Source organism: Thermobia domestica, chromosome 2, assembly GCF_964235325.1.
Source record: "Thermobia domestica chromosome 2, izTheDome1.hap1.1, whole genome shotgun sequence".
In the NCBI taxonomy this organism is placed as follows: domain Eukaryota; kingdom Metazoa; phylum Arthropoda; class Insecta; order Zygentoma; family Lepismatidae; genus Thermobia; species Thermobia domestica.
Window position 1 is genome coordinate 242,000,031 of NC_137455.1, and position 25,657 is coordinate 242,025,687.

A 25,657-nucleotide genomic window follows, 5' to 3' on the forward strand; every position below is an offset into this window, starting at 1 on the left:
ATTTAGTTGTTTTTATACCACCTACTTTCGTTTTCGTGTATTCAATATTGATATAAGTGTTGAGAAATCGTGAACTGTTTGAAGAACGAAACTGTGAAATTATAAATAATTAATCATCTGGCAAAATAATCGATTTCTAAAGTGATTGTTATCCAAACTGTCTGTAATTATTGCATTGTGGAGTAATAATTCAAAATTTCAACGCAATCAGAAGTGCACGGTTCTTTCTTTCTAAAATAAAAAGGCAATTGATATCAAGGGACGGCCAGAGAGTCCTTCTTACCTTCAACATGAACTAGGAATCTGCAATTTTGTTCACAGATCTATCCTATAATAAGCTTTCTTATAAAACAGTTTGTAAAATATTCATTTTATTTTGTGCAATACACTTAAAAATGTACGTTTAGTTTTCATTTCTACATTTTTCATTTTACATATCAGTAGACTCTTTATTCACGTTTAAATCTCATTCGTAAAAAGTAAAGCAATAATATACTCTCATAAACGTTAATTATAATAATGCTCCAGCCAATAAGAGTGTATATAGAATCAAAAATAAATAAATATTTGTATGAATTCAAAGTTTAAAATTACATTTTGCGCCTGGATTCTAAATTCGTGGACGGGATTTCGAAAAACAAAATAAAATCCCATTGCGTAAAATGGCTGCTTAAAACTCAGTCCTGAATGGCATAATATTCACCCTTTTTGATAGTAAGTATTCTTTTTCGTTTAATTTTTTGCAAATCTACACCAACCAAAGTAAATATGTAAAACTTCTGTTATAACATACTAAATATAATTAATTAAACTGCACATGCATTTAATTCAATAATTTTCTAAGAGGTTATTACGTGCATAGTTTGCCTACGTTAAATTTCATATTATATTCTTTCGAGTAAACTTACATTGTTAAAGTTATTAATTTTAATATAACTCCTAATATTGTAGTTTATTGCTGTTGTTTATAGTAAAGATAGAACAAAACTTCGTTTTGTTTAAATCACATCACAGCAGGGGCGGATCCAGGACTGACTTCTGGAAAGGGGGGGGGGGGGCGTGGGTTGGAATACTGGTACTTTTAACAGGTCCAAACTCTGGGATTGGTTTTATTTATATATATAAAATAAGAAAGTTTCCTCTTCTGGGGGAGGGGTCAATTGCCCCGATCGCCCCCCCCCCGGATCCGCCACTGCATCACAGTTTGCAAAAGATAGCGTTTACATGCACATAGCTTTGTATGCATTCAGGCTAACATTAGCAGAGCTGTAAACGAATGGATGCTGAACAAATTCCAAGTTTTATTTTCCGAGCTTGGTTATTTTTTTTTTTTTTTTCCATCCTCAGTAATCATAACAAAATGGTGCCTTAACCCGTGAGTAATTGAATCCATGCCCATATCTTTGTTTTGAAAATTTATACTTCAATTTTTTGAATTTTTATGCTGTAATGAGGCGCGCATGAGTGTACATTTGTGGTTACCACGTTTTCCTACTTACCTGTTGAATCCATAGGCCTACCTTACATAAAACAACTATTTTTTTAATTTAATGAATTTTTCTTCATTAATATATTGAAGTTCTTCCCTTCACATGTAAGGAAATATCTCTTTTAGTAAAACTTTCTTCTTCTTTCTTAGAGATCTGTGTCATTTTTTTAAAACTAAAAGTGGAATAGTATATTTGTGTGCGTATATTCATACATATCTGTGAATAATGACTGTTGCGAACAAAAATCTCCCCTTTTAGGGGAGGATACTTAAAGCAGATTTGTTATGCTTTGTAAGAATACGTTTAATTTTTGTCGATAATTGTGCAAAATAAGGAATTCCTATCCAAGTTTTTGCATCTTTGGAAGTAACTGATTTTGGGGCTTGCACCGATCTACGTGTTTGATTAAACCACTTTTGTAAAGTACATAACTTGAACCGTTTTCTTTTTTATGTATTTTATTTTTTTGATCCTATTTTGTATAAAAAACTATTTCGTCACTAAGATCTTATGGACAATCACAAATTAATAATGCCCTGCGAAAGAAATTCTTCCAAATATTGGCCTTGTACAATAGTGGATGAGCTCAGTGGTAGAGCTTTCACCTCTGGTGTATGGCGTTCTTGGATCGATCCCAGCTCGCGCCAAGTGATCTTTGTGATGGACAAACACCGTATGCGTAGATTTTCTCTAGGTTCTCTCGTTTCCTCCCGCTTTTTTCATTCCACCATTTCATTCATTTCTCATGATCACTTTTCTCCTTTTGCCTAGCCAGCATAATCGTGGGACGTAAAACTGAAAGATTTCATTTCAATTCAGCTCATCAATTAGCATCCTAAAGTTCACCCTCGAACGTGAATCTGATATCTGTCTTTCATTTTTAGACTTACTGATTACCCGATCACACAACAAATGTAGAACAAAAGTATATCGAAATCTTAATGTAGGCACTACTTACATACTTCAAGAGTCAGCTCATCCGCCATTGTACAAGGTCAATATTTGGAAGAATTTCTTTCGCAGAGGTATTATTAATTTGTGATCGTCCACAAACAAGATCTTAATGACGAAATACAGTTTATATATATATATATATATATATATATATATATATATATATATATCGGGTGTTGCAAAATAAGTGTTACAACTCTTGGGAGGTGACTCCTGCCACTGACACAAGAAAAAAAGTTCTCTTGAACTTTCGGCTATCCGACATAATTTCGGATCTACAAGGTGCCGAAAGCGTGGGAAAATGACTTTCGGACGCCAATAGTTCGGAAACTATCCAACGTAAAGAGGGCGGGTAAAAAATTTACTGAAGAAGTCATACCTGCTGTATTAAATTTTGCATGTTTCACAATCCTACCATGCACGCGCAAGGGATTCCCCAAAGGAACGTAGGGAGTCCCGGATAATCTGCCAAATGAAAATTGATCAAAATGGATATGAATTGATAGGGTTTCTCTCAGGTAACAATAATTCGTTTGTATTGAGTCGATATCTGGAACAAATACAAAATGGCGGACATCTTCATGCCCGTTGTGTGTGGTTGCATAATCGCCAGGTACGGATGCTGGCCAACAGTGACGTTCTGAGTATTACGTGTAGAGAATTTGTATTCAAATGCTCTAGAAAGACATCTGGAGTGTCGGTAGAGAACAACAGATGAAGCATGGTGATTCACATGTGTGGAAACACTCAACGAAAAATGCCCAGAAATGCACCCATACTAAGTAAACGTGAGTTCAAACTATCGGAAATGTAAAGATTAACGTCAAGAACATGAAAGCCATTGCCGATTCACCAATAATATTTCCTCAATCCGATGAAATATGATGTGCACGGTTGCATACCCATAAGGATGCAACAACTGAGGCCAAGTTGAAATTGTGCAAGGGAACTCACAAAGAAACTGGGTAAACTAAATCAATAAATGAATGTTATTTTCTTCTTTTATTTTTTGTCTTCTTCTTTGGAACAAATCCATTCTTCAGAGATAAAAATCCCTCGACGAGATGGATTGTTACATAGTGGGATCACATGATCGATATTGAAATGTGACCAATGTGGGTATTGATATCAACATGTAGCTAATGGACAAATCTCAATATGTCCCACTACTGCTGAGACACCGTCCCACGTGCGAAAAATAGGAAAATAACAACTCGGGTCTTGACTCTGAGGCCGTGGGCTCCCAGTAGGTTTGGAAACTGCGACCACGCGAGTGAAAGCTAGCGCTCTAGCCCTGAGGCTTTGAGGGAGCCTCGCTTTCTCTGTTTTCATTTCTTTGACGAGTACCCACTTTGTTTGGCAAGCTCTCTTGTACAGCCTCCCGACATGCTTGTGTGTTTCATTTTATTCCTACTGCACAGTTGTAAACAATCAGAGCTTTAAAACATTTCTTCCTATTTCTCATGTCGTTTTATTTTCCATATGTATGGTGTTCCAGCAGTAGTGTTACATGTGGCAAATTGGTTCATTTTTGTCTTTGACTTGGCACTGTCTGTAAGATACGAATTTCTGGAGGTATTTTCCTATATTGACGTGGGACATGATACAAGACAAAAGACGTGGGGCATGATACAAGTTTGTTATTTTCACACTCTATCAGAATTTGAACCATGGATTAAGATATTTCTTTTCATATGTATCGACTGTGGGACAATGTCCCAAACAAAGAGGGACATTGATACAATCTTGTTCTAGTTACGTTCTACCAAAAAGTGCACCAAATGTATTAGCAGAATGTACAATGTTATTTTCCTAGTTTTCACACTTGGGACGGTGTCCCAGCAGTAGTGGGACATGTTGACATTTGTCCATTAGATACATGTTGATATCAACACACACTGACCAAATTTCAATATCCATCATGCGATCTCACTAGTAACATTCATTTAGTTTACCCAGTTTCTTTGTGAGTCCCCTTGCATAATTTCAACTTGGCCTCAGTTGTTGCATCCTTATTGGTATGCAACCGTGTCCATCATATTTCATCGGATTGAGGAAATATTATTGGTGAATCGGCAATGGCTTTCATGTTCTTGATGCTATTCCTTACATTTCCGACGCTTTGAACTCACGTTTACTTAGTATGGGTGCATTTCTGGGCATTTTTCGTTAAGTGTTTCCACACACGTGAATCACCATGCTTCATCTGTTGTTCTCTACCGACACTCCAGATGCCTTTCTAGAGCATTTGAGAACAAATTCTCTACACGTAAAACTCAGAACGTCACTGTTGGCCAGCATCCGTACCTGGCGATTATGCAACCACACACAACGGGCATGAAGATGTCCGCCATTTTGTATTTGTTCTAGATATCGACTCAATACAAACGAATTATTGTTACCTGAGAGAAACCCTATCAATTCATATCCATTTTGATCAATTTTCATTTGGCAGATTATCCGGGATTCCCTACGTTCCTTTGGGGAATCCCTTGCGCGTGCATGGTAGGATTGTGAAACATGCAAAATTTAATACAGCAGGTATGACTTCTTCAGTAAATTTTTTACCCGCCCTCTTTACGTTGGATAGTTTCCGAACTATTGGCGTCCGAAAGTCATTTTCCCACGCTTTCAGCACCTTGTAGATCCGAAACTATGTCCGATAGCCGAAAGTTCAAGAGAACTTTTTTCTTTTCTCGGTGTCAGGAGTCACCTCCCAAGAGTTGTAACACTTATTTTGCAACACCCGATATATATATATATATAAAACTATATTTCGTCATTAAGATCTTATGACAAGTTATGTACTTTATAAAATTGATTTAATCAAAACACATAGATCGGTGCAAGCCCCAAAACCAGTTACTTCCACGGATGCAAAAACTTGGATAAGAATTCCTTATTTTCCACAATTATCGACAAAAATTAAACGTATTCTTACAAAGCATAACATATCTGCTTCAAGTTCTCCCCTAAAATGTCTACAAAAACATCTCAATGGATTTAAAAGTTATTTTGTTGATTTACTAAATAAGTTAGGCATTTTTCGAGTTCAGTGCGAATGTGTCTCGTCATATAGAGATTAAAGAATTATTCTTTATTCATAAATACAAACCTGCTTTGAATCTGGATACTGGCAACATTGATAGAATTTGGTTACCTACCTTTGATGCATATTTTGAGTCTGGCAATATTGACGTAACATAGACACCGCGCTATCTTCCATTCATCACTCTTTTTGCACTTCCCTCTGCTCGTCAAATTTCAGAATCTACTCTTAAAGTTATATTTATACATTTAGTGGTATGTATACCTTGTTTTACACCTTTTATCTCCGATTCGTTTTAATCCTTTTCACTTTGCCACTAAGGACGGAAACAACTTTGGGTTCCGAAACGTTTGAAAAGTATTTAGGCTTTCCAATGGAGAATTCATTTGTAAGTAACCAGTTTTTTATTAATTTGAACCATTCTCTCATTCGCCCATATAATTGTAGAAGTTTTAAATCTTTATTGTTATCTTTGAAAAAAAAAAATAATAAAGCAAGAAGATGAAAATACGAAGAAAAAATTAGGTATAATTAACTTATTAATAATTTAATAATGTTAGTGCAGATTTCACAAATAAATTATCACAATCAGCGAAAGAAGTCAGGATTCGTGTTACCACGGTATAGAATACGTTGAGTAAAAAAGTGGATAGTGCAAAAAAGGTAAGGCAGAAAAATTTATAAAAAGTACGTAAAGTGGTTAAGAATAAATCGGCAAAAGGGAGTAAGCAGCTAAGTCAGTTTAATGCAATGGTAAACGCCATCTACAATGATTTAAGTGATTTGCGGAGTGAAGTGCAGTTACAAAAGGAAGAATGCCGCGCAACTATAAAAGAATGTAAAGAATTAGTAACACGGAAAACAGCCAGTTCTAAGGCAGAAATTAAAAAGGTGCGTGATGGTGTTACAACTAAACTAAAAAGTAAACTAAAGTAAAAAAGTAAACTAAATTGTTCTATTTGAGCAGTTCATGCGAAACTGAGTAAAAGAACAAATGCAAGTGATTTAAGATGGACACGCATGAATATTAATATGCGAGAAGTTATTAATAAGTTAACTGAAAGTTTACAAAGTACAATGCTATCGGCGACATGCGTGGAACGCACGGTTAGGAATATTAGACGCGAAGTGGAACAGAGAATTACAACTTCATGGAAAAAGGAATTACAACGATGAAAAAGTATGAGCATATTAAAAGCGAATTATGCTCCATTTGCATGAACTGTATAAAGCACAATTAACAGATTGTATTTTAAGCGTTATTTGTACTTAATTTTATGATAAAGTTGTGGTCTTAGTAATTAACGAAGCGAGCAGTTAACGTTACACAAATTTAAGAATATGTTTTAAAATCACTAGCGTAGATACTTGAGAGACAACTTTGAAAGATCAGCATTCACATTTTCTCTGTCCTATAATTTCACGATAGAACTGTGGAATTAGAATAGCTGTACTGATATACATTTTCTGTGTTATATATATAAAAGTTTGATTAATATTCATGTGAAATTTAATGAAATACTTAGAAGATACAAGAGTGACTTTTTAAACTTATTTCATATAAGGAGGAACATTATTATTTCTTCTTTCAGGTCTTGGTCGAGCATATGCTTTGTTGTTAGCCCAGCGAGGTGCTGCAGTGGTAGTAAATGATTTAGGGGGCGGAAGACATGGAGATGGAAGCAGTACCCGTGCCGCTGATGCTGTTGTTAATGAGATCAAACAGAATGGTAAGTCAGTTTGCTATTTTCTTAAGTAATTTATTTCCTATTTGGTGTACTTAACTCTCCAAGATTTAATAAATAACCCAGTTCCAATACTATGGAACTGTTTCACAGGCAGTCGCTGTACTAACTTATCCATCCAGACTTTACTGGCAAAGTTGTTTTTTTATTACCACCATTGAAATATTCCGACCTAGCACGTTGCTTCGGGTCTAGAGAACAGCGATTTTCAATATTTATTTAAATTTATGTACAAAATATTGATCACAGTAAACTAAGCATGTTTGACACAAAATAGCCGCTAAGTTTAGACCACGAAAGGTGACATTCTGTTTTAGTTTCATTTCTTCATTCACATTCTTTTACTGAGTGTTAAGTCAATTTCACAGTTTCTTCCCGTCCGTTGCTGGTAAAACCCATCGAAAGTATAATTGTTAGGAGGCTCAGTCCAGCTTCATTTATATATATGTGTATTATTCTATGATATTTTTTGGGTAACTTTTTCATTCAGGGAATGCTTTTCATCTCCTTTTAACTAATAACTTAACTTTAGCCGAAGACGGAAAGAAAAATGTAATAAATGCGAAAAATCGTGAACTACAGTATACGCGGAAAATTTTCTGCACATGGGTGTACCTTTACATTATTTTTAGTCTGAGCTCTGATTGTGAATTTCGAGATTGTTTTATCGAATAATATTGAAAAACTTCTAAACTAAGCCTTTTTATTTTCAGTTAATTTTGAATATTTATTACCTGTTCACTGTTTACCCAATGTGTCATTAAAATTCTTGACATTTAACTCTAATTAGATGTTTTGGTGTGTAAATATATATATATATTTATCATAGGAGGGACAGCAGTAGCGAATTATAACTCAGTTGAAGAAGGAGAGAAGGTCATTCAGACAGCATTAGATAATTTTGGCAGAGTAGATATTCTTATCAACAATGCTGGAATTCTTCGTGATAAGTCATTTGCTAGAATTAGTGATGCAGATTGGGGTGAGTATGTTTTCTCTGTAAATCCAAAGAAAATTTGTAATGTATCATGCTTATTACTGATTAACCCAGATATGCCTACCGTCCTTTTAGATAGACACTCTGCAATACTGACTTTAAGGCGCCCTCGTCTATGTTCTATCAATCCAATGTGCTTTCTACTGGCTTTTATGTTTACGAGAATGTTCAGGAAATCACTTGCGCTTTCGCTTTCCTCTGTTTTAAATATAGGTGTCGTGGTGGTGGCGTATTCTCACATGTGATTAAAAGAATGACAGGGAAGGACAGATGTCGTTCTGAAAGGAAAGATTTTATAAATACAATTGAATTTATTTCATTGTTGAGGGCTTGCGCTGCTTGAATAAACATGAGGTATAATGATATTTATTTAATTTTGCTTTTAACGTTCTTGTAATTCAATTTGAATTCTCAGTGTCCTTTAAAAAGGACAGTAAGAACATAAAGAATCAAAAAATTACGAAAATCAAATGTATTGTGCTTCGTGTTGTTTTTATACAATTTTCATTTCTGCTACTATATTTACATAACATTTAACTGCATAATGTGCAATATGAAATATTTTTATTAAAATAAAAGGATTAGAGTTCCCTTCAGCAGTCAGAATCATATTTTGAAGTACAAGGTCAAATATTATTCAATTATACTCCTCACAACATAATTAACTCTTTATCAGCATTATTCTATCGCAGACTAACGTAACTTTTCCTAAGAAATTTTAATTTAGATGTTGAATAATTAAATTGTATTTTATGATGTACAAGGTACAAAATGTTACTAAACATATTCCTCACATCATGCTCAAATTTATCTATGACAACAACATTGTAGCTGTGGCTTCAAATGCCATACCGGCAACTCCCATGCATACTGCTTCCAGATTTTCTCAAAGCGAGAAGGCGAATGTTACAATCCAACAGCTTCATAACGTATATGTGTACAACACAGGAATGGGGGACGTTGATGGTTCCGATCAAATATCAGTTTGTATCGCACTACAATTCGAGGGAAAAAATGGTACTTCCCATTGGTTATTTTCCTACTAGACGCTGCAACACAAAACTCATGGCAGTTACACAGACAACGGGGAGGAAACCTGATCAACTGACATTTTGGAGAAGAACTGCACTGGCACTTTTGGAATCCAACAAATCCAGAGGGAAATGTAAACTCTCGCGCCCGTGCAGTTTTGAAAATGCAGACTCGCGATTTGACCGATTGGATCATAAGCTGGTGTCTCAGGGAAAGGAGACAAGGTGCCACAAGAAAGTGTGATGGAACCTTATTCGTTGGTGAATGTTTTGATGCGTACCACACGCCGAAATGAAAACAGAAGTGCAAGGAAAAGGATACGCCTGGAAAATGCGCATTTTGATACCAGTAAAAGTGTGTATTTTGAAGAATAATATGTATTTTTTTCTAAAGTATGTAAAAGAAAGATATGTAACGAATAAATATATGAATAGCAACTGCAAATATAGCTGGGTTCTTCGTTACTTTACTTGCATTCTTCCTTTCTTTGTCTATAACATATCCAAATAGTTGACAAAAGTTTAGTTTTCAAAAATATATTATTTCAATACGTGCATGTGCCTACTGTCCTTTTTAAAGAACACCTCCTCCCGGTGAAACTTTTTGGCATTTTTTCGTCATAAGGCAGTAATATGAGCTAAAATGAAAAGATTAAAACAATTAATAGTAGAATTTTTTTTTTCAGGCATAACTGGGTTAAACAGTTTCATAGTAAGTATATTAAAAACTACGATAATATAATTCAAATTTTGGGGGCTTTAGTGACATTTACGTTTTCTTAAATATGTACGTAACGAAATAATAATGGTTTCCTCTAATTCATTGTAATCAATAACTTGCTCTAGTTATGTTTTAAGAATAGTTTTGAAGAAAAGAGATTTGTATAATGTGTACTATAAACAATATTTTATTTGATTTAAATCAGTTATTTTCTTTTTTGCGTAGTATTTGTGTTGAAATACAATTCTTTGACATAAAATAGTAATAAGCACAGATGCAGTATTGTAATTGCACTTTTGTTCTCCTTATTACTTTTATTATGCTTCTTGTATTGTAAATTAAAAGCTAAATTAATCTGCTAATTAACATTCGTAATGTTAAGGACAGAGATACAAATAAGTGGAGTTCTGTTGGAGAATAAAAGCAACTCATAATGTAATTCCTTTACATTCCTCTACATAGATTGTTAACTTAAAACTTTTCTCGATTTGCGCTATGACATGAAGAACTTACACCCGTAATTCACTTGTTGTAATAGAAATCAACATATTTTAAATGATATTCTCTCTTACTTGTAACAATATTGGAAGTAACATAGTAAGAGCGTTTTTTATAATATGTCAAAGAATACTGAAAGGCATTGATTATTATAATTTTATCTTTTAATCCATTCCTTTCCACCAACACCCACAAACCGTTGGATTTTTTTTTTCAACTTAGAACTTTATTTCGACTCAACCAGATAGTCAATCGTATATGCTGTACATGGAACTATATGTGAACTTTATGCTTATATTTGAAAAGTAAACAAAAATACCTGCTTAGCTTTCGTTTTCTGTTTTTAAACAGTATATTAGCGATGATTGAACAAAACCAAACTAGAAAAAATCTTTTAACGCCTGTTGTAGATTTGGCTGAAAAATAGCGCTCATATATATAAAATATCTTCTTTTTCTCTATTCCTCGTGTTTTGTTTTATTTTTGAATCACTTTGAACTACCTTCGTTCATCTCCGTCACTTTGCCGACCGTTAACGATGGTGGATGACCTGTTCGTGGATATCGTCTGTGGAGTGTTTACACCTAGCACGTGATGTAGAAACACATGGTTCCATCTAGCATCCTCGAACCGAAGCAGGATCAGTAAAAATACATCATCTGCCTCAAAGAAGTGGCTGTTGGAGCTCATTGAGATTGGTGGAGAGATCTCGACGGTAGGCTTAAGTCTTACTGCTGGGCGATTCCTGAGTCATCGATATAAGATATACAGGATTAGGAAAAATATAATGATCATGGCAGCCTTTGAAGCGATCGGGAGAAAAGAGTGTACATACTGTAAGAGAAGGTATTTCCGTGATATTAGCTACTGTGTGTGACCACTCGCTTGTGTAGATAGTAAAAAAAGAATCCAATTTCAATTAACAATGAGATAATTAAGGCCGCTATGGAGATTAGTGTCCATGGGAAAGTCGTTGTCAAATGAAAATCCGAAAAATGACCAGAAAGTGAGTTCTCTTCGTGTCATAACAATTAATGCGTGAAAGTTATAGTTCGTTGAAGGTTAAATTATTATCGCTGTCAGCGGGCAGGTGCCGAAATTGAACTATAAAATTAGCCGTAGGTATGACGTGAAGGTAAATTTAAATTGTGTTCTTACTTTTTCGAAATCTTAGTATCTGAAGAAATATGTAAATAAAGAATTAACACCTTCTACAGCAATCATGTAGTTTTGGTGCCTGGTGATTTTAACAGGTTTTGTAGTTGTCAGACGGAGCTCAGTGGGTGAATATAAATGAAATTCTTCATTTTGAGAGAGTGGGCGTCAGGTGGCAATAGGTAGTAGAATTTCCAAATACTAAATCGTATAGACAATCCGATTCTTGTGAACGAGCTTGAGATTGAGTCTTGCAAATAGTATATATACTATGAGGTTGACAAATGGAGAAGTCCAATTCGTAAATTCCTTCAGTAGTTCAAATAGCATAATAAATATGGTATTCTAAGGTGAATATGGGTGGTATCCGTTGAAAATACATTATTAAAGATTTTATAGTGCATATAATGATCCTTATTATTTATGATAGTAGGAGTCTAAATAATGACATCCAGATTTGCTAGTGATGAGTCAAATGAGATAAGGTAAGCCTTTGAACATTGATAGAAGAGGCCTAGGTCGCGTTCTAATAGCGAATCACGGAAATTTTGGTTATTGGCTATCATTTTCCGGGCAATTTCTGGTTTCATTAAGGCGTTACTTACAGTGTTCTGCAGTAATCCCTGTATACGGGAATCGAAATGTTGCTCTAAAATTTGGAAATATAGTAGATTAATTAAAAATATTCCCTTTGGGGTTGTTGTGCAGATGAGTTGGGGATTGTCGTAATGGACTTGAGATACCATTTTCTCAACAGCTACAGATTTAATGTGTAAGTTCGTAATTACTTCTTTTTATGTCTTGGATTTGACTATTTAAATATTGATTCTGAGTTTGCATTTCGTTAATTGTCGATTTCAATTTATGAACTTCGTAGAAGCTAAAACTATTGAGGCCAAAATTTGCTAGTCCAAGTAGTAAATTGAAAATAAAACGTTTAAGTCGTTTAGAACATTCTGCCTGAAAATCACGCAGTATAATATCTTTGATCTTGCTAATAAATTGCGTCTCCTTTTCGAGGAGTATTTTGATAAGATTTTCATAACCAGTACAAGATTCGTTTTTAAGTTGAACCGGTAAAAATTCAAAGTGCAAACGATGCGGTAAGAATTCTGTAGCTTCATAGTTTCGCTATAGACTATCCATGCTGTTTAAAGATGAGTTCATTAGCTTGTCCGGTTGAAAGCACTATTAATCTCAGCAAGAAAATAAATACTGATTTCATGTTTCGCCTATCGACGTTGCAGTTCGTACAAGAGAAAAGAAATGCTGGTGTTATGGATTATACTTTTTAGTTTGAAATTTAAGATGGTACATGTACGTATTGACAGTGGGTTATTGTTAAAAAAGTATTTAGAGGAGCGTGAGATAAGGGGTGGAAAGAAAACGAAAGGTCTTTAAAGTTTACATATTTTTTAAAAGAGTGAACGATGAAAATCTGTATTGACAGGTAAAAACATAGTGAAAATACATGAAGAAATTGTTATTTGCAATAATACGGTCACCATAAGTTACGAAAAGGTTATCTCGCCGAATGGAAAAAGAGCGCATCCGGTTTTCAGTATATTAACGTGAATACTTGATTGGTATTAAATTAAAGATATCGCCATACCATATAGTATATCTGTCTTGTAATTTTCTCTTTCTCACACTTTTTCGTGCTGTCACTTGAAGATAAGGAGCGTGCTTGACGCGTGTTATATCCACCGGTATTTTGTTTTTTCCTTCTCCCTTCTTTTTTTTTCTTTCTTTTGTTTGCTACATTGACCATCCTGCTATCTGTATGGTTGTTCCTCGCCAGCGTAATAGGGGTTTATTCCATCAATCGAGATGTCTTGTATTTTATCTCGAAACGTATCAAGCATGCGAATTTTGTAATATTGATTCGTCTACTGAGAACATTCGCGTACGCGTCTGAAAGGGTAGTAAATTAATACCAGGTGACGAAAGTGGAAAGTTTCTTGTGCATGTCTTCTATCAAAGTGTGGAAAGTGAAGCCTTTCTCTGGGCAAACGTTACGTTAGCTGGTCCCCCTTGCTTATGATTGGCTTCAGGCGAGATAAAGCTAGGTTAATTTGCTTTAGGAATAGAAACCATATTAGGAAAAATGTTGGTAGCTGGTCCACCACACACTATTACGAACAGAAGGTTAGATGAAGTTATATTGCTTTAGAATAGTAAATGGAACTTACGTGAGGAATAGCCAAATCTTGACTTTGAGCCGGCCACTACATGTAACGTTTAGAATTTTACTGTGTCTTTAAAGCAAGTCCATGTAAATTCCTTTCCTCGCATCATAGGTAAATTTATTTTAAGAATAGAAAAACAAAATAACTTGACTTTACCTAACCTCAAGTCTGTACCTATGCTGATGGCCGACTCAAAGTCAAGAGTTAGCAAGGAATGACATTTAGTAACATTTTGCCCCTTGTACTTGAAAACATAACAGTAGAATTATAAATGTTACACATGTGGTGGACCAGTTACGAACATCATTGCCTTAGGAACAATTGTGAAGCTCATTTCCAAAAGTACCAAGTCGATCCGAGTCGCTTTGTGAGAATATTTGTATTGTAAGATATCGATAGGAGTTTGAGAAATTAACGAAAAATCACAACTATGCTCACTGAGCAACTGGATGGACTTGGAACGTTTTGGAAATGAGCTTTACAATTTGGCTCTTGTACCTAAGAAAATGCTATTCCTAATTACACAAAAATGTTAACCAAGTTGACTGTTAACTCACCCACTTTCACCTATATTCGCAGGACAGTATTTGCCCCGAAAATTCTGCAATTAGAATTCACATTAATAAAAGTCTTTGATAAACCGAATGTCATACTTACCCTAGCGTGCTTGTCAATATTCCGTGTTAAATTTGCTGTGGCTTTTATTTTCGAGATTCCTACGCAAATTTTGCACTTTTACAATAACTGAGTCTCCTTTTCTTTCAGCAATTTTAAAAAACTCTCAATCGTAAATATGGCTTTCTTCTCGTCGTTCGACATTTAAAGCACAGAAATTGAATGGTTTGAAGCACACGATCGTGAGCAAAAGAAAGCAGTGATGCCAGTTCTTACCAAATATGATCAACTGAACCAAGTGAAATTACATCAAGTCTTGACTTATTTGTGCTTTGTATTTGATACTAGCTCAAACTAAAACCAAGAATAACATGAGCTAACAAATAATGATATAGCTGAACTTTTATCATTGGTGAAGCAGGTAACAAATTATGATTCACTGAAAGTCAATGTGAGCGAGATGGATCAAAAAAATTCTTTCAAAGAAACAAGAAAATCTGCAGTATTTGTTTTGTGTGTGATCTACTTTAAAATGTACCTAAAATTAGGTACAGAAAAATAGTACCTAGGTATAGGTACTAAATACTAAATGTACCTAGGTACGGCTTAGGTACGCGTTTTGTATTTAGGTACTTCCCAACACTGTGCTTACCACATGATAACACAAGAGCTGCCCTCTGTTATCATTCGAGAGAACTTTTTCTAGGCTAGTCTCTTCCCGCTGCTAGGCAGAAGTGATATTTATCGGCAGAAGTTGCACTACTAATCACTTACAAGATGTTACAATTCTCAAGATTTTTTTCTTCGACAAACACCAATGTACGTTACAGGATGAAATCTGCATCAATGGTATTAAGGGTGTTGCTTTACCTTAGATGTGATATGACCACCATGGCGGTCATGTTGTTCGCCATCTTCAATTCAACTTAAATTTTTCAGGTGGGAAATGAATTAGGTAATATGTCGTTTCCTAAAACATGAATCCGATATTGGTCGTTACATAACTTCATTTCCAAGAGTGATCCACATAGCAATGTGAGTGATCAGCATATCAATCCTAGACAGCATACGTGGGTGCAAAGAAAGAACACAGTATGCGTGGGGTCTGGGAGATCTCTACTGATTTTTCTGATTTACAGTAGTTTCTGAATTGTAGTTATTTCAAACGAACGAAGAGTCACGAGTGCACAACGTCATACGTCTATGGGAGTGCATGCACCGTCTGTGTAAATCTTTGCTAGGGTCTTATAGATTACTTTCTAGGTTTAATGTCGACGTGGATTTTCATTGCAAGTAAATCAGAATGACACTGGCTCTTCACCATCGCATTAACTTTGTGTTAATGAGTGGTAAGCGCAGTGCCCAAGAGATTGCGGCTGTGGTCAATGCACTGCATCGAAAACATCCACACACATCACAGAATTCAGGGAAACAGCGCATGAAGCCACGCATTGGAAATTTGAGAACCGCTATGAAGGAGAAAACATGAAGTGCTCTGTTGAGTATTTATCAAGAGCTTGACCGGTGAGGGATGCATCACTTGGCGCCATGTAACATGTTTCTTCGTCTGGAGTATGGGTACACTCGTGTGTCCCTTAGTGTTTGAAGGTTTCCACCGAGGAAACATTATGCGAAGTTTTCCCCTTAATTTTAAATCCAGAAGGTGCTTGGACGAAGAGTTCCATGGCCGCTGGATCGGCATACGTCTGTTTGTTGGCAGACCCAATGTTCTGAAACATTTATTTATTTATTTGTGTAATTCCCATACAAGAATATAGGAAATCATATAATACTTGTTTCACAAAGATAAGAAAAGTATTTTAGTTTGCCTTTGTAGTTGCATATGGTTAGATAGTGTTCAGCTGAATCCCCGTCCCTACACACATTTTATTTATTTATTTATTTATTTTTTTTTTTTTCCTGTGAACAAAATTTTCCGGAAGAAAGCCTGGTTGTGTTTTCAATATTAGTTTTCATGTTCACGCCTTAAGCACAGATAAAGCTTAGTTATGAGTACAACAAGGGTTGCCTACAGGCGAATTTTAGGGTTTGGATGCGCTCATGAGACTTTTGGAGAGGCATCATTTTTCTTTGGAAATAACACAATCAAACTTCAATTGTACCGTAATTATTCATCTAAGAACATTAACTGTGGAGAACTTAACATGAATAACAATTTAAAATACTTATCAACAAAGAATGCATTCTATTTTGGGACACCGATGGTTCAGTAGAAGAGCCTCACCTCTGGTACGTGAGGTTCCTGATTCGATTCCACTTCGCGCCAACCGAGCTTTGTGGTAGACAAACACCGTGAGTGTTGTTTTATAGGGGCTTTCCCGTTTCCTCCCCCTCTTTCCATTCCACCATTTTATTCATTACCATCACCTCTGTATTTCTTATCCTCGGTGCGTAAAACAGTATTTCCTTTTAATCGAACGGAGAAAATTGTGGCGGGAGGTGTAAGTTGACATAGACTGGTTTTGTTTAAAAAGAAAAAGGCATACGCTACTAAGTAGTCTTGTATGTATTTCTAGGGGGGGGGGATTATCGGATATTGTGCCTTAGAAGCACTTGGAGAGGATGAGTACTACTGGGATAGAATATAAATATTTTCATATGTAAATTATTATAACAAATAATAAGACAGTTATAAACTATTGTGTATGAATTCTTTTGCTTGTTTTCCGGTTTTGTGAAAAAATCAATTGCAAAATTGTTTTTTTCCTTTATCTGAAAGCATTGGTGTAGTATCGAAACCAAGATTGCTTTTCAGTGAACACTGGGTATACTTAGGAGAGCCGTTTGCTTGCAGACCTCATGGGAAAGCAGCAGATCATTCGATGTAGTTAAATCACCTGAAGAATGTTGGAAATATTGTCCCTTTCTTTGTGACTTCAGAGGCAGAATTTTTCTTTCGTGATAGGGCAACATAAACACCGCACGCTAACTGCATCACGTAACACACGCCTGTGCAAGTGTAGGTCTTCATGTGCTGAGAAGTATGCACCAGAACTAAAAGAAACAGCTTACAGTATGTATCGAGCAACTGATTATCAAATTGAACACTTCCTGAACTATTGATCTTCCACATTAACATGTTAACCACTCTTATAGAAATAAAGCTAAGTAAGCTCAGATAAGGTTCGTATTTTTGATCAATTCCTAGCCTCAAACGGCAAATCAAATTAGTATCTTCTCATTTGAAAAATTTTAATTAGGTTGAAGATGGCGGTCTTCAACGTTCACACTACAATGAGCATATGCTTTGTTAGTATAACCCCTCTCTGAGTTACCATAGGGTAGATCTAATTAAAATTCCTGCGGTCATTTCCAGCTTAAAAGCTGTATCGAGATTTACACTATATATTGCGTTCTGTTTAAGAATATGTATTAGAGACAGGAAGAGGAAGAGGAATTGTAATTTTGTTTATTTAATATTTTGGTTCACTTTATTATCTGGCTGAGACTTTTTGTACATGCAGATTATGTGCCGAAAGCGCAGATTCGTTTTTGGTTGACAGGATTAGAGCCCATGCTGAAGAAAATGTGCTTATAGATACGGAGCTGTGTCATGATATCAGCACCTATCTGTAATCTTCTTCTTTGTTTCTTTTCTTGAGTATCATGCGGTTTCTATAGACTCGAATCAACCCTCGTTTATTATTCCGGTTCTTGATTTTTGTTTTGTTTTTATGTAATTTCTTATTGTGTGTTATTTATATATATATAATTAATCGTAAAGTGTTAGTAGTTCACTGCTCTTATATACTGTGAATGGTATTTTCTGTGAGAGAATGTAGAAAAAATAGGAAAAGTCGTATCAGATTTTCGATACAGAATTTGGCGCCCTTACAGTTTGATCAAGTCTGTTCCGTTCCTCTTTACAAACTTTACACATTCCGTTGTATGTGCGCGGCTGTAGAAGGCCAAAATTTGTTTCAGCAACGGGAATCCACAAAATTCATGGTGGATGCATCAGAAAATTTAAGAAGACTGTCTCAGATAAGAATTGTATGAATTCTATATATATGAATTGCATGTTTCACGTGTCACCCGCTCCATGTATGTCACTGTTGATGCGGAACGCCTTGACCTGGTGAATGACAACGCGAGATGACGTGTAACATTATGGCGGTATAGCTGCTTCAAACTGTTCATCTGGTAATAAACTGGATTGATTTTAGCTGCTTTTTTTGTCTACAGTGCATAGTATACAATTGCCATTATAGCAGTAACCAACAACAAACATAAAGCCACATGGAAAACTGTTTGCTTATCCATGTATCCAGTAAGAACATGGAATAACGGACACGGTAGAGTATGACCTTCTTTTTAAGACATTTCGACAGATACACCAGTGCCTTGTCCAGTCAGTACAAACTTACACCTGTTCCGTGCAAGATGGGTTTGTGTCCTACTTGACTGTTCGTCTTTCTCTCTATGATATGTGAGGAAAGGAGCGTATGAATTCGAACCTTGTGCTTCTTTACTAGATGTGAATCTTGCGCTATCGTAAGACTTATGATCGCACCTAAACGTTGTATTGCTTTTGCTATAGTTCTTTAAGACTGGATTCTCACGTCTCACCAAGAAACACACTTCTTGTACCTCTGATATTTGCGATGCCCATATTGAAGTGCCCAGCAACAGCATTTGTGTATATATATATATATATATATATATATATATATATGTATGTGTGTGTGTGTGTGTGTGTGTGTGTGTGTGTGTCACAAACACACACGTACGCGATTGAAGAGAGCGTTGATCCCTTTCTTTAACATAAAGGAAGTGCCATTGTGGTTTGTGTATTTATTTGGCTATAACTATAAATGGTGTCAGAAAGGGCACAAATGTAGCCTTCCCGAAGACTGTAATGTTTGTAGCCATTTGACTTCTTACACACACATATACACAACAACTGTCTTCCCTGCAAGTCGAACATACGGTACTTTCAAACTATCCACAATAGCTTCTCGGGTATGTTCATGCGTCCTGATGTATAGCGATCGAATTCATTAGCATAAGCTTAAAAAAAAATCGTCTTCTGTACATTTACATGTAGAAGTTGAGAAGGCTCTAGCATGAATATTTTGGACTTAAATTCTAATAGGCTGTGCAATGATGATGATGTCGATGATGATGATGATGACGACGACGACGACGATGATGATGATGATGATGACGATGACGACGACGATGATTAATAATAATAATAATATTTTTTTTTTCATTGGGCGTGTACAAGACACTTAGACTTTAAAATGTAATAACAGGGTGTCTACCTATCTGGAAAACCGGGAAATGTCAGGGAATCCAGTCAAAAAGAAAAGTACAGTGGCAGAGAATTTTTCACTGCTTGCTGCTTCAGAAAGAAATCAATTAAATTAAAATAATTTGAGCGAATAATTTGCGGTAATTTGCAAGTTGGCTCTCGAGATTGACTAGGAGTTTGCATGCCTTGCCTCACCTCTCTGAATGATTGTGATTAGCTTTTAGCATCAGCATGTCGTCTGTTCTTTCGAATAACACTTCGTTTCTGAGAAGGAAAGTCAGAATGGATGAGACTATTTTCTTCCTGTTAGCGAGTCACTTGAATCCAGACTTCAATGAAGTGAACACTCGTTACTTTGATTCTATATTCCTTGGTCATACTTCTACCAATTTATTTACAGGTTTTATTTCTGCCCTAAAAGGACTAAACTTGCAGACATTGCTACAAATTTCAATGGATGAACTTAACGTCAACTTAAAATTTTTTCAAGAAATAAAATTTTATCGTATGGAGGATCCAAGTTGCCCTGTGTTCTGTATAGGAACTTGTGGATTCCATACAGTACACAATTTATATAAAGTAGCAGTAAGGGAAACTGCCTGGGACATGACAAATTTTCATCGTGCTTTTCATTATTTATTCAGTAATGTTCCTGCAGGCCGTACCGGTTACTCTCAATACTATGCAGGATCGAATATTTCCCTTGAAGTATTGTGCTTTAAGATGGCTAGAAAACTTCAGAGTTACTGAGCGTGCAATTGAAATACTTCCACATGTACAAAAGTGTGTTAAAGGAGTTAAAAAAAAAGAGTGCCTACTTCTAAAAGTTTTGTCATTTTTTCTACTAGTATTGACGTTAAACTTCTGAAAACAAAGTTATCATTTCTGCTCTCCTTATGCAGAAATATGTTTACAAAGCTTTCAACCAGGTCTTCCATTAGTGCCAATATGTATCAAGCCGTTCTTGCGACTATGAAGAATGTGATGACAAGAGTTGAGAAACAAGACGTCGTTCAAAATTCCCAGAGTCTACAAATATTGGCTTGCAAAAGCCAGAAAATCTGATATCAGCCAGAAATGTTGACTTAGGTTTTGCTGCGAGAGCACCTCTTCGAGTTACAGGTCAACTAAACAAAAGATTGAGATGCTTCAATTCAGATTACAGTGTCGCATGGCAATGATTAGTTTGTGCAAAAAATTGCTTTCAAAGTTCCCTTTGGCTTATAAGCTTACAAATGGAATTTCTTGCTTTGACCCCAAGTAGCTAGACTACCTGAAACGAAGCAAACGAATGACACTTGCATTGAATGTGTTCGTGGAAAGTAAGTGGATCTCAGAGAGTGAAGCTGATACAATACTGCGATAATTTAATTCTGTCTGTATTACAGAAGCATGCAGTGACATGCTTCTGAATTTTGTTCCAAATTTCTCAAAATGGCACTCATTTTATTTCATTGGAATACACCTCTGCAACATGGGTTCTTAGTTAATAAAGATATATTGATTAAAAACATGCAAGAAGCATCCCTCATAGCACAGAGACAAGTGTATGATGCTGTAGCTGTCATGGGAGGCATTAACAAGGTTGTAGTTACAAAGAATATGATCCATGCTGGTGTTAATGCCCATGCTGTGAAGCTGAAAGAAAAGAATCAGACAAAAGCGGTAAGTGATGCAGAGAAATTGAAGAAGGGGACAATAGCCCTACAGGTGAATAACTTGGAAGAGAAGAAAAGGAAAAATCATGTAGGAGACACGACAGTCCCTTGCTGGAATTGAGGAAGAAATTGTGACAATTAAACAGCGAAATAGGTGCTAACACTATACATATATGTAAGTTATTAACTGTATATACAGTATATTTTGTATGCAGAATTTAAATGCGTTTTCAAGTGGAAACAAGAGAACCGCAATAGTTGTCCAGTATATAAAAGTTGTGTTGACTTCGTAGATATTAATTAACAGAATATAGTTACTGGCAATACGAATAGATGCTTTCAGTTAATTTTTCTGTAAAAGTTACACAAGTTAGAGGAAAAAAGATGCAAAACCATAACAAGATCATGTTAAGGATCATCAGTTAGAAACATGAAACAAAGTAAGTACGTACCTATCTCATATTCGTGTGTATGACATGCACAAGAGAAAGTGTTAAGTTGATTTAGTCAAAGGTACATGTGTAAAAAGAAGTTTAATATTTCCAGTTTAGAATAGTTTATCATTTTACATGTAATTACAATCCTTTAGGGTCCCCATTCTTAGTATACGCATTAACATTTTATCTTTTAATTATTGCTTGTGAGACAGAAATTGCCTGCTTGTCAGGGAATTTCAGAATTGAAAGTGAGTGGATACCCTTAATAACGAATCCGTAAACTAGTGTGTCATGCTTTGTATTAGATGTTTACTACTTCCAAAAATTTTATTCATATTTTCAAAAAAATATTAGGAGTTAATACCTGTTCATATAATATTTACAGATTTGATATTTAAAGTTCATGTAAAAGGATCCTTTAAGTGCACTCAGGCAGCATGGCCACATTTCAGAAAACAGAACTACGGACGAATAATTATGACGTCTTCAAATTCAGGATTGTATGGGAATTTCGGTCAAGCAAATTACAGGTATGTGATGATAAAGAGTTTAAAATATTTGATAATGAAGTTCAGTACTCAGTGATCTGGACTAAGGGTTAGGTACAGTCCGCGGCATAAAATTTGTTACAAAAATTCTAAGTCCAAATGAATAACAAACTCTTGCCCAGTTTTCTTATGCATTCCCGCAATACATGTATCAATCGATTAGTTGCTTCTAGTATTTATTCCAACTCCTCCCCGTCCTCCACCTCTCCTTGTCTAAAGCAGTGTGTGTGACGTAGTACACTCTTTCCATTCAGCTGAAAAAGAAACAGGAATCAAGTTTACAACGTTATAGCTTTAAAACAGTCTTTTCCATTCGTTTGTTCTGAAATATTTTTAAGAGCCTAAATTAAAGGAAAGTCACACAATCTTCCCAGAGCTTCATAAATATCTTTAGTTTCATTCTTTTCTTTCTTTAAAGAGTGCAAGCTAGTAAGATGCTCCCTAAGAAATCTATGGAAATTGCCAAGAGCTCTAAAATATCTACGGACAGAAACGAGTTTTATTCAATGATTCATTGAATTTCTTTTCAGTAAGTGCAAGCAAACGTTTCAGGGGCGTCATTTGGGCAGGACAGGAGGGTGTAATTCCCCCTCTCTTGAGCTTCATAAATACGTATTTTTTGATCAAATGTATAGTAATACACTAATAAAAAGTGAAAATGTTATGTCGCCGGAGAATCTCTTCCTCCCCCCCCCCCCCCCCCCCGAATAAAGTCTAAAAGACACTGGTTTTAACAACAAACCTATAGAGTTACGATAGCACATTGCTAAAGAGCTTACATTTGGTTTCAAGAGTCGAAGGTTTGATCTCAAGCCATATGACTTCCTGGGTGACATTGAGAGAGAGAGAGAGAGAAAGGGATTCAAGTATGGAGACAGAGAAGGATGATTTGTATACACAGATTTAGAATTGGGGAAAAAATGATCGGACAGCATTCGTATTATGACGAAAATTCTGATTTTGTGAAAGATAAGAAGGGAAGTTTTCGAACTGCGAGGATCACATTAGGCAGTTGTCGAATTAATGTGGAGAACTCTTTTTGGAGCATCAGATGATTACGAAAGGAGAGAAAGATCTTCAGAACTGAGGAATTAAGATTTTAAAAAATCTGATTTCGGCGACGGGTTTCGAACCACGAACCTTGTGGTTATCGAACCATGACTTTATCCATTCTGCTACGAAGAATTCTATTACTGGTTCACATACGTTTCCCTTAGCTGCGTTGAAAGCTACCTTAAGGGGATATTCCAAAAGTTGACTCGGTAGATGCGCCGTTCAGTTAGGACGTAAACCTCTTGTAACTTAGTTACAATGTGCAAAATGAACTTCCTCTTCTTCAGGACACTTTTTAAAGCTTTAAAATTTGTTACTATTGTTTTAATTAAGTTACATTTGGTAGAACCATCTGATAAAGTAGTGCCAAGCCCTGTGCGTCATCGTCTGTTAGGTGAATGTTTAATGTAAGTTACTCCTACGTGGATGGTCCGAGCTTCCAACCAAGACCATTCTTATTGATTATTTGATTTGAGCTACGCTCATACTGTATATTCCACAAGTTCAATTTTGAAGTAATGTAGTCACAGCTAGTTTAATTCGAAATAATTTTCCAATATTATATTTGTTACTAAATTTACATGGCATTCCTCACTGTTTGTAGCCCTGCATAAATGCAAAATTGCTTTAAAAGTATATTTTACTTTCAAGTATTATTGATTTGTTTTAAATTGTCCTTCAAATTTATTTTATAATTATTTTCTATTTCTTAATTATAACATATTTTCTATTCATAATATATTTTATTGTACTTAACACCCAAAAGCAATCAGAAAGTACAAAATTTTATATAAAATCATCAAAGGATGTGCAACACCAAACATACATATAGCTCGTATTTCAACATGAAAATTACAATAAGTATACGCTTTTTTCCTTCTTTAGGTTATAACATACAAAAAACAAATTTACAATTTATCAATTAACATCTGAAAACACTTTCTCTTAAAAGCCTTAATTTTATACTGAAATATATCTAAACCCATCGTCTCAAATCTATTACCCGCATTGTTTTCTATTTATATTGTATTCTATGTTACACGTTTATTATTTATATTTTATGTCTTACCTTTGAAGAGGTGCGTTTGACAATTCAGAGCAGCAGGGACATACACAGGATGCAGGCCTTTGCAATCAAGAGCTTTGCCTCCACGAAATCACTACTTTTTTTTTTTTTTTTTTTTTTTTTTTTTTTTTTTTTTTGCAAATTATATCTAATTTTAGAGATGATGATAGCAGGGGCGGATTCAGGGGAGTGCGTTCGGGCGATCACATCCCCCAGAATAGGGAACTTTTTATACTTTTTATTTTAAAAATAAAACATATCCTAAGTATTTTTCATCTTTGTATTATAAACTTAAATTAAAACCTAAAGTAGATAGGCCTTACTTTCTTAAGAAAGTTAATTCTGCAGAAGAGCTACTTCTTTTCTAAATTTGTTTTTTTTTTTTCTTTTCTTTCTTTCTTTTCTTTTTTTGCAATCCGCTCTTACCTTGATTTGACTTCGAACGACCGCCCCTCCCAAACAATCATCCTGGATCCGCCCCTGGATGATAGACATTTTAGTAAAATATGCCCTCAATCGCTGAAATAAATTCCTGTCAAGCTTTCGATCGCTGAAATAAATTTCTGTCTACGGCCCTGCAAAACAGTGACGATTTTAGGGAGTGATCAGTTAGTAATGCCTCCCTGGAGCAACGACACTTCCCCAGAAGTCCTATCTCCGATAATTCAGAATGTGATTTGTGCATTATCACTTTTCACTCTCAGTGTCTTGAACGCACCAAAAAGGAACTGTTCTGAAGTATTTACTGGTTCTCCCTATGACCCCATTTCAATATGGCCAACCTTGGACATATACACATCTGAAATATCACCTTTTATGTCAGTGATCCCGAAAACTATCCATTCGACACAAATATAGGATATTTTCGATTCTTTATTCCTGTCACCCTCCCATTGTCAACTCGAAGCCAACCAAGGCTTATTTTGGACTTACGCAGCATCCACATTGTCACTTTTCATCTTTGCATATGAATTCGACACTAATTTCGTTCGTATTTGACTACTTTTACATGTCACCTTCACCTCTTTGTAGGGATTTTTTCAGTATCTCGCCCCCACAACTATGGAGAAATTTCAACCAACTAAGTATAATTATAAATTATCATCTGAAACACAACAGTACGGGTGATCTTTTTCGCAGAGGACTTCGAAACTACTGTTTCAATATCAATGT

General features: G+C 35.5%; 1 protein-coding gene across 4 annotated transcripts in view; it reads left to right on the forward strand.

Moving 5' to 3' along the window:
* Positions 1–25,657, forward strand: part of Mfe2 (peroxisomal Multifunctional enzyme type 2) — a 638,089-nt gene that overhangs the window by 106,638 nt on the left and 505,794 nt on the right. For all 4 annotated transcript variants that reach the window (XM_081748535.1, XM_081748534.1, XM_081748536.1 and 1 more), the window contains exons 3-5: positions 7,086–7,223; positions 8,068–8,220; positions 22,203–22,347. In XM_081748535.1, coding sequence (XP_081604661.1) covers positions 7,086–7,223; positions 8,068–8,220; positions 22,203–22,347 — 436 coding nt within the window. The remainder of the gene's footprint in view (positions 1–7,085; positions 7,224–8,067; positions 8,221–22,202; positions 22,348–25,657) is intronic.